Source organism: Acomys minous (assembly GCF_964271855.1).
Source record: "Acomys minous genome assembly, chromosome: 9".
In the NCBI taxonomy this organism is placed as follows: Eukaryota; Metazoa; Chordata; class Mammalia; order Rodentia; family Muridae; genus Acomys; species Acomys minous.
In genome coordinates this window covers 38833841-38843980 of record NC_140490.1, presented here as the reverse complement: position 1 = coordinate 38843980, position 10140 = coordinate 38833841, and the positions used below count along the sequence as shown (strand labels likewise).

The 10140-nt window shown below is 44.9% G+C and overlaps 1 protein-coding gene across 1 annotated transcript; it reads right to left on the bottom strand.

Moving 5' to 3' along the window:
- Nucleotides 1-451: 451 nt before the first annotated feature.
- LECT2 (leukocyte cell derived chemotaxin 2) lies at nucleotides 452-9948 on the bottom strand. Its single transcript, XM_084794458.1, has 4 exons — nucleotides 9714-9948; nucleotides 8144-8240; nucleotides 6371-6516; nucleotides 452-839 (listed from the first exon to the last, which is right to left on the bottom strand). The coding sequence occupies exons 1-4, from the start codon at nucleotides 9757-9759 to the stop codon at nucleotides 673-675; spliced, it is 456 nt and encodes a 151-aa protein (XP_084650584.1). The 5' UTR covers nucleotides 9760-9948; the 3' UTR covers nucleotides 452-672.
- Nucleotides 9949-10140: the final 192 nt, after the last annotated feature.

The following is a 10140-nucleotide window of genomic DNA, read 5'->3' as shown; positions in this document are numbered from 1 at the left end:
GTGTGGGAGTGGTTCTGGGTAATTGTATACGTAGTGTGTGTGGGAGTGGTTCTGGGTTCATATGGCGTTGATAGATGAGGCGGCCTCACTTGGCTCACGAGACACTTCAGCCAAGGGTAGCTTTCTCTCTCATCCTAACACCCTATGTGTATGCAGCCTCACTGAGATCTAGAACATGCCTTTTAAGGGAGGGTGTCACCATTCACTTCCTAGAAATCTCTTACTCTCATGGAGCATGAGGGAGTGTGGATAAAAAGACCAGCAAACCATAGCCTGACCAAGGTAAGAGCGTTGCCGAGAGCTCCTCACCTCGGCACAGGAGAAGCCTCGGGTTTCATCAGCACATGTTTAGTGAATGCTTTGGGCCACACCTTGTAAGTTTCTCTTCAGTCTTGTGTCATAGAAAGCCCTTCGGGCAGAGAAGATCTCAGAAATACGGGCTAGACACGTTGGAATTCATCTGTTTATTTCGGCCATCAGGAGTTAAAAAGCTAAAGCATAAAAGCACCCCGGTCCTCTGGGTGACTGGAAGATGAGAGCCCACGCGTCAGAGTGGCGAGGAGCTGGAATCAGGACTGTGGAGCTTTGCACTGATGACATTTCCTCAGGAGCAGGACGTGCTCCAGCCTCTGAGACGGCTCTGAGTTTGGGAGCTCTGTCTTTGTCTTTTGCTCACAGGTACGCGGTGGGGTCGCTGGAGTCACAGTTTTCAATGTGCACGTGGGACTGTATGCCAGGGTAAACTGTCTGCAGGGGCAGCACGGTGCCCAGTTTCTCCCCCTTTTTGATTGAACCTTTATGCTTAATTGGCTTAATGTAGAAAATTTTGGCACAGAAACCTGAAAGAAAGTGAAGATATTATCTGGACTGACATAGCCTTGAGTGAGACATTTAAAACAGAGGGTAGGGGAGATAACTTAGGCGGCAAAGTGCTTGCGTCACAGGCATAGGGACCTGGGTTTTATTCCTGTAACCAGTGAAAAACACTGAGAGTTGTGACATGTGCTTGTGAACTCCACCCTGGGAAGGTAGAGACAGATGTACTCCTGATGATGCCTCCCTGGCCAGCCTGCTTAGCCTACTGGCCGAGTGTTGGCCCAATGAGATACCTTGTTCTAAAAGCAAAGTAGGTGACACCCGAGGAATGACACCTGAAGATGACCTCTGACCTCTACATGCTCGAGCTCACAAACACAAGCCTCCATGGTCAGAGCCCCCACAAGCTCGGAAAGCTTGTCAGTCTCTCCAAAGAAGGTGACATCTGCCGATATGCTGTCAGAAAGCCCTGAAATAAAGACAGTGAGAAGCCCAGGCCCCGAGTGCCCAGTGTTTCGGGGTCTTGTTACACCCCACGTCCTGCAACACAAACACCAATGTATTGCTCTGGAGAAATAGCACACTAAGAAAAATAAGGAGAAGGCTTACGGCCGAGAGAACAAAGCAAGCCAAAGAAAATGCCAGGAATAGATGGCCAAGAGATGCGGAGTCCTTACCCGGAGTTTCTACTGGGAAGTCCAGTCTAAGAGTGACAGGTCAGTGATTAGACTCAGGGGAGGGGGCAGAAGTGGGCAAACCTCAGCAAGAGACAGAGCTGAATAAATTCAGGAAGACAGAATCCCATTTTAGAAATAAGGTGACAGAGGGAGAATGTATTCAAATAAAAATGTAATAAAATATTGGAGAATAGTATCAGAAAGGATTAGGCAGTAGAAAATTAATGTAGAATGAATGTTATCTCCAAGACATATATAATCTAACAAAACTACTAGTCCTAAAGAAGACAGGTGGAATTAACAATACCAAAAGTGATACTTTTCAAAATATTAAAAAACAAACAAACAAACAAACAAACAAAGATAATTCCAAGTAGAGAAACAATTATAGCAAGATGGTTTTAGGATCACCTAAGAGTGTCTCTAAGTGTGAATGGGCTCGTCTACTTAAAACTTTCTTTTGATGGCACAAATAATCAGACCCCAGTTTTATGCCGCATAAAACACCCCACAGTGATATTAAAGGCCAAAAATGAAGAGTTGGACAAAGATTTGCCAAGGAAGCAGAGGCAGCTGAAAGCAAGGGGTACCATCTTGTTACCAGAGAGTAGAATGCAGCTCCAAGCACATTGAAACAAGACTCCGGACGGTAGCTAGCACTAACTGCCAATTCATGAGGAAGATGAAGCCCTTATGACTGCCCATGCCCTCCCAGAAGCCATCACAGCAGAGACAATGGAGGTGAAAGGGTAACTTGGCAGAAACCCACTGAAAAGGAGACTTAAAAAAAAAAAAAGATTCATTTATTTATTCAGAAGAGGGCATCATATCACATTATAGATGGTTGTGAGCCACCATGTGGTTGCTGGAATTGAACTCAGGACCTCTAGAAGAACAGTTAGTGCTCTTAACCACTGAGCTGTCCCTCCAGCCCCCGAAAAGGAGACTTTAAGTAGCACTCTCAGAGCAATGGCGAACTGAAAGTCGGGTGGGAAGTAAAGCTGTGGAACTGTACTATCCAATGTGGTAACTGTAGCCACACAAGGCAAGCAATTAACATGCAGATCATTTGAATGTAGATTTGCTGTGCAGTACACAAAACATTTTAAGCAAGCAGCATAAATTGAGAACTACTTCAGTAGTTATTTTTGTTTGTTTGGTTGGTTTTTTGAAACAAGGTCTCCCTGTGTAGCTACAGAGGGCCTTCCCAATGCTAGAGTGATGGCCCAGCTAGCAATTGGTCTTACTCTGGAGCCCAGGGTGACCTGGGACTCTGAGGTTCTCATGCCTCCCAAGATCTCACACCTGAGATCACAGGTGTGATCCACCACACCCAGCTATGGAAATTTAAGCATAATTACATATTTAAAATATTTTGGAGACATTGGGTCAAATAAAATCTTAAAATAAGGTTTGTGGGGTTTTTTTCTCAATAAGGCTGCTAGAAATGTGCAATTATATATTCAACTTGTATTATGTTTTTGTTGACTAGCACTGCTATAAAAAGTCTAAGCAAACAAATACAGTATGTCTTAGACACTAAACAAAAGCTGACAAAAGATGTATGATGCTTCTATACAGAAACTAATAATAGGACAGCTGAAAAAACAATTGGAGATCTAAATAATCAGAGGGCACAATATGCTCATTGAAGGACTGACTTGGTTTAAAGACACCAACATACACACACACACACACACACACACACACACACACACACCATACCACACCACACAGCAAATACAATCAAAGCCCCAGTAGGATTTGTAGAAATTGGCATCCAGTTCTGCAATTTATGTGAAAGAAATAGTAAAACAAAACAAAACCAAACCAAAAAATTAACCCCTGTCTCATGTCTTACAGGAGCTCCTTATTGATTGACTGTGGATCAAAGTACGAGGAACCACATAGTGAAGTTTGTCTTCATTGTTAGCAGGTATGTCTTCACAGGCCAAAATAAGTTAAATTATTCACTAAACTTGACCATGTAAAAACAATTTCTTCCTGTTAAGATAACATCTATAAGGAAATGGCACCCTGCAGCCTAGGGTAAGAGTGTGTATATGTGTGCACATCTGGCCAAGGTCACCCATCAAGAAATATAAAAAATTTCCTATGGACAAATCAGTAGGAGTTTGGCAAATCATTTAGATACGTTCTTTATAAAGGATTAAATTACCCATGTTATCAGTATGTATGGGAAGGTGCCAATGTCTGTAGCTTTCAGGGAAAAGCAGATGAAAACCACAGTGTTGGCACCGCACACAGGCCAGACAGCAGGAAAGCATGAAGCCTGTATGGAGCAACTGGAACTCTCCAGCTCTTGGCAGAGGCACAAATCACAACAGCCACTTCGGAAAACTGCATGGCAGCATCTCCTGCAGCTTCAAACACACACTAGTTACAACACAGCACACTGGCAAGTGACCACTTGAAGATGAATACACGGATGCATTGATCAGGTGACCCTGTAGCCCTCTGCTCTGACTGGACGAAGGGTTTGTTTTGGCTTACCCCTGGTTTGACTGGGAATGTCCCCCATAGGCTCAATATTTGAATGTTTGGTCCCCAGTTGGTGGAACTGCTTGGGAAGGGTTATGAGGCGTGGTTTTATTGGAGGGCGAATGCCACTGGGGATGGGCTTTTTGAAGTTTCAAAAGCCCACTCTATTCCCAGTTAGCTTTCTCTCTGCTTTATAGTTGTTGTCTTAGTGTGTGTGTGTGTGTGTGTGTGTGTGTGTGTGTGTGTGTGTGTTGTGTGTGTGTGTGTGTGTGTGTGTGTGTGTGTGTTTCTGGCCTGCGACTCACCTGTTATGCTAGGCTGGCTGGTTAGCAAGTCCCAGGGATCCTCTGCCTCGACCTCCCCATTGTTGGGGTTAAAAGGGTACCTCCCACCATGTTGGATTTTTTTTATGTGATTTCCAGAGATGGTACCCAGGCTCTCTCTTCAGCCTGCTCTTGTAATGAGCACATATGTTCACTTCTGTGGTAGTGTGGTGGTGAGTCTTTGTTGGCCTCTGACTGGAGTTAGTGCCGTTAGAAGACACTGAGTCTAAGGGTCTCCACAGAGGCTTAACCAAGGATGAAGGACCCATCCTCGTACAAGTGGCACCATGGGCTAGGGGCCCAGACTGAATCAAGGAGAGAGGAGGCAGACGCCTGATGAGCACCAGCATTCATCTTTGCTTCCCCACTGTAGATCCTGTGCACAGTGCTCCTACTGCCATGCCTTTTCCGCCCCGATAGACTATTTTTCGGCTTTTGGTATTTTTGGCCACAGTAATGGGGAAGTAGCAACGGGGAGAGGTTTCAAAAGACAACTCATCACCAAGGCTTTGAGAGAACCCAAGCTATTTCCTGGCTGTTTTCTGTCACCTAAGTGGCAGCAGAACCCAGTGTCATTAAACTGTGTCTCTTACGTGGTGATACTTTGTAGCCAAAGCTGTGGTCACCGTGGCCACCTAAGAGGTAACCAAGTTGAAGCAGTAATCAGATTCATCTGAACCTTAGAGCTGCTGTGACCCTAGAAAGGGATTGATGGGTAGCCTCCTAAAGCCTTACTGGGTATACTCAGCTCCACACAGGTACTTACACACATGCACAAAAATAAATAGTAAATGAATGTAAGAAATTGAAGGAAAAGAAAACCAAGGTGGCACCTGAGGAAAGATACCCAAGGTTGTCCTGTGGCCTCCATGTGACTTGTGCACATGTGCATATACACATATGCACTTGCACATAGGAACTTGCACACACACACACACACACACACACACACACACACACACACTCCTTAAAAGAGTACAAGAGAGGCTGGGCATATAAAATATACATACATCTCAGTGATAGAGCAAACGTGCACATTACTCTGGGCTCCAGCCTCAGCACCACAAACAGGCACCAGAAAAAAAAAACTCCTAATAGCATTTTCCCAATCACTTAAAACTGGTTGTTACCATAGTAACTATTTAAAGAAGGAGAGATGAAAGTGGGATGTGTTTACACAAAAGAGCGAGCATGTGGCGTTTACCCTGGGCTCACTAGCCCGTTTCCATTACCGGGAATGCCTTCTCTTCCCCAATGAGCTGCGTTTGTTCGCTTCTAAACAAAGTGAATGAGCGTGGATCTAAGAACACGCGTGAATTTCACAGCTGTCATAGGTAATTCAAGAAGCTCCGCAAGAAGCAGTACAGACTTCTACTTCTACCTCCAAACAGGCCAGACGGATGTGCGTGTGGTAATGGTTAGTGATTACCTTGCTGAGAGCAGTAGCATAGTGCCAGCGCAGGGGACTCTGGGAAGCTGGTCATGTTCTGTCTTGTTGCCCAAATGTGTTTACCTTGTAACAGTTTGTGAGAGTCTACTCTTCTACAGTGTACAATATTTATCATGTATTACTTATCGTGGCACACGCCTTTAATCCCAGCACATGTGGAACACTGTGAGTTCAAGGCCAGCCTGGTCTACAGAGCGAGTCCAGGACAGCTGAGATAACACAGAGAAACCCTGTCTCAAAAAAAAAAAAAAATCAATAGAATTCAGATGAACAAACAGCAATTCATTTGTGAACTTTGAGATTCTGATAAATGAAGGTACATGTCTCTGTCATAGCCATGGCTGTTGGTGGCAGTTTTGTTCAGAAATTCTTCTGAGCAAAGCTACATGGACATCAGAAGGGAACAGCTTTGCCAACTGTGAGTTTGGTGGTCTCGTACTTAGGCAGGGGAAGCTTCGAGCACCTTCTAGTTTTCGCTTGGGCTATTCTGTATGTTCTAGATCTTACCATCCTGAAAGAAACACAAAACTTCTGTGTATGGAACCTGCATTAAATAAGTAAGCATCAGCATCTGGAACCGTGTCCCAGATCTGTACTCTTACCTCTTCCAGATAGTCGAACACCATTATTGATGGCGTTTTTGTTTCTGTACGGCTTCTCCTGCCCCACTATTGTCCCGGTGAATGGTGCATACACCACAGAGCCATCTGAGCACAGGACATCCACACCTGGGTGATGCCTTTGGGTTCTAGAATATAAATAAGAGCCATCACACTGAGGGGGCTGGCCCAGGGAAGTGTGTCGCCAATGTATTGTTCTTGGCAAACAGCACCCAGCCTTGGGCATCAAAACTTGAAACAGCCAGAAGGTGGTGCAGTGCCCAGGATATTTTACTCTCTTTAGCCCAATTTTAAACTCCTGTCCACAAGTACTAATGGCCATATTGTAAACATCAAATAGTTTTAAATCATATTTGATTCACAGTAAGCATTAAATAGTAATATTGTGTGGTATTTAGGAGAAATTTCTGAATCTTGACCCTTCAAGGCCTTTTACTTTTCAGTGTTGGGAGCCCAGGGCCTAGTGGGTACTAGGCAAGTGCTGTACCACTGAGCCATACACTCCCTCTCAAAACCAATTAAGAAGAGCATCTTTAATCCCAGTGCTCAGGAGGCAGAGGCAGGTGGATCTCTATGAGTTCGAGGCCAGCCTGGTCTACAGAATGAGTCCAGGACAGCCAAGGCTACACAGAGAAACTGTGTCTCAAAAAACCAAAAAAGAAGAAGGAAGGAAGGAAGGAAGGAAGGGAGAGCTCCTGTTTTAGGGAACCTATTGTATAAATATCATGTGATCCCCGGGTCTTGTTTTTTTCTCACAGTAGAAGTACTTACAAACTTCACTTGATATAAATGCTGTATAACACAGTGAGGGAGACCTCCCAGGCTTGTCAAGTGCACGGAGTACAAACAAACCATTCCACATAGTGAGGCTTCTCTGTGACCCAGCGGTTCTGGCTTCCCACTGCTCTCACTGCCTGTCCCTCCCAGGCTCGCTCTCTCCTGTGGCCACTACTGATCAACCGGACTCTCAAGGACAGGGCTCTTAGAGCTGGGTATAAGGCAACATTGACCAGGGTCCATGGGAAGCATCTAGCAGTCACAGTGCAGTTTGGATTACAAACCTGTGAGAACGCACGCAGGCAAGTCTGAGGTCATTCTTGGCCCCGTCCGGTGTATGTGGCATGTCTTTGTGAGTGGTACCGTGTGGTTAGGGTGTTGCTGTGTGCCTTCTCTCTTGGCCCCGTCCGGTGTATGTGGCATGTCTTTGTGAGTGGTACCGTGTGGTTAGGGTGGGAATATGTGATGCAGTGCGTAAGTAGCTGTTTTGCCCACGGTGTGCATGCTGTCAGGACCTCAGGAGTATCACCCTCATCTGGAAGGGATGGAGAGGTTCTCTTGCCTGCTCAGGGTCAGCCTCTAATGTTCAAATTCTAGAACCTCGGTCAGTGGCAGCATGGTGGGTGCAAAAAGAATCCAAAGGACTGAATTCGAATGCAGCCTTTACCATCTCCAACTCTGCACGGGATGATCAACCGCTTCAAATTCCTTATCTATGAAATGCAATAAAAAGAGGGTTTTTTTCCCCTCCATATTGGAAAACCAAATGAGGTGAGACAATGTGTGGAGAATCTGAGGACGGAAAAACGAAACAAAGCATTGTTTTGATTCGTTTCCCTTCACCTGCCTCCTGTTCTGTCCCCAGTTCAGACCCCATCCTTGACACAGAGTTTTTGGAAGTAGCTCCAAATACAATCGCTGTTGCACACATCACTGGGCTCCAGGCTGGCAGAGGGAGGGTGCTGTGATTCCTCATACCTTTGAGCAGAGTACTGTCCACAGCCATAGCTGTCACACGTCCGGATCTCGTTGGAAGATTTGCTGGCACATATGTTAGCCCATGGTCCTGCCAGGGCTGCAGAGGAGAAACGGGACAGTGGTGAGCACCGCCAGCTTGTGTCTCCCAAGACTCTGTGGTCTATTCCCACCTCTCCTTCTAGGAGTCTATAGGTAAATTTTTCCTATGGATAATTGATTCAGATAGAATATGTAGTCTCCTAGCTATATAATTCTGTTCTGTGGCCTATAAAATATTTATAAGTACTAACTTCCATTATCTCACTGTTTGGAATCATTCATGAATAAGTGATATAAATTGTGCTTCTCATTCTTCCATTGCTTGTTACCGGACCTGGGAACCACTATGGTTAAGCAAAAGTTAATAGCATGGCTTAAAAAACAAATTGGACAGTAACCTGGAAGTATTGTTTTATACTCAGGTCCAACTCGCAGGCAAGGCATACTCTGAACTCTTCAGTTTACATAACGTGAACTAAATCTCGTATTTGCAGACACAGAGGTGGATATTTGAGAAGTGATCTAGACTGACAAACCACAGTTAGCTTAAAGTGAGATCAGGCAGAGGTTGGGAAGGGAGTGGAGGTGGTGGTGTGACAACTCTGAATAGTAAACGGGCGAGCAGCAGCTCCGACTCTGTCTCGGTCTCCGTCTCCGTCTCCATCTCTCTCTCTCTCTCTCTCTCTCTCTCTCTCTCTCTCTCTCTCTCTCTCTCTCTCTCTTCCTCTCTCTGAGTATTTGTGCAAAGTTAGTGCATCTTACCCCTTTAATATTATAAACAATACCAACTGAATTGAATTCCCAGTTCTCAATGTTAGTATTCATAGAGGCATGGTTAGCAATCTTAGCCTTTGACTTTGAAGCAAAAGCAAGAACCTGCTAATTTATGGTTGGTTTTATGGAAGGGCATTTTATTCTTCACTAATATTTAAGCTGTGAAGAAAAGCTACAGGATATGGCCGTGAAGTATATTCGTTACTGTAGCTTCAACTGTGAGTCTCAAAAGCCTTCTGCTGTGGAGCCAAGCGTCAAGTCAATGCTCTGATCAGGCTACAACAGTGTGGAACCAGCACTAATCCTGGGCAACTGAGGCATCTAGTGGACAGATCATCAGTCTGTTTTTCTTGCCTGCTGTGAGCCTCTAGGGAGCCTTCCCTTTGGAACTAGCCTTTGCTTCAGGGGCTTCCCAATCCAGTTCCTACTTGAGACTTTTAACTTCTAGGGTTTTTTGTTGTGGGGGGCAGAAGTTACTGGTTAAGTTCCAGGCCAGGATTGCAAGGATTGTGTGAAGGTCTTCCACCATGTTTATATTTCCCTTAGTGGAGAATCAGAGCACCAGGGAGAGTAATGGGGAAGGTTTCTGCTCCACCTGCTATGCCATTCCCACCTCCTCCAACTCTAATGATCAATATCAATTTTTATGTCACATACCTGCTATCATTGACTTTTATGTCTACCCCCAAAATCAGGACTAAACCAGGTATGTAATGTTTAAATTAGCCAGGGTTCTAACATTGTACTTTTGACTTACCAGTGGAAAGCAAAGCAGCGGAGATAAGGACTGATGTGGAAAACATCTGGATTTTTGCTTCCTGTTTCTTCCTCTAATTAGAATTGCTCTGTGCACACACCGTTCAAGTTTGAGTTATATATTCTCCGGTAATTTAGCTTACCTGTATTTCTCCAAGAGTTAGTAATGAGACTCGGAAAACAAAGTGAGTCAAGTTAAACTGGAATGTTCCACAGAGAGCTGTCTGGTTGCACAGAGACCTCTGTAAAAGCTTTTGATCTGGAGAAGCAGCCAGTGTTATTGGAGATAGTGGCTAAATATTAACAGGAATGAGAAGGCTGGATGCAGGCTGAGGGCTTTGGGCTGGGACTGGAAGGAGCATGAGCTATAGTTACTACTGTCTATGGAGGCCTTTCTCTCTGTGGATAGCACATGTTTCAGTAAAGAG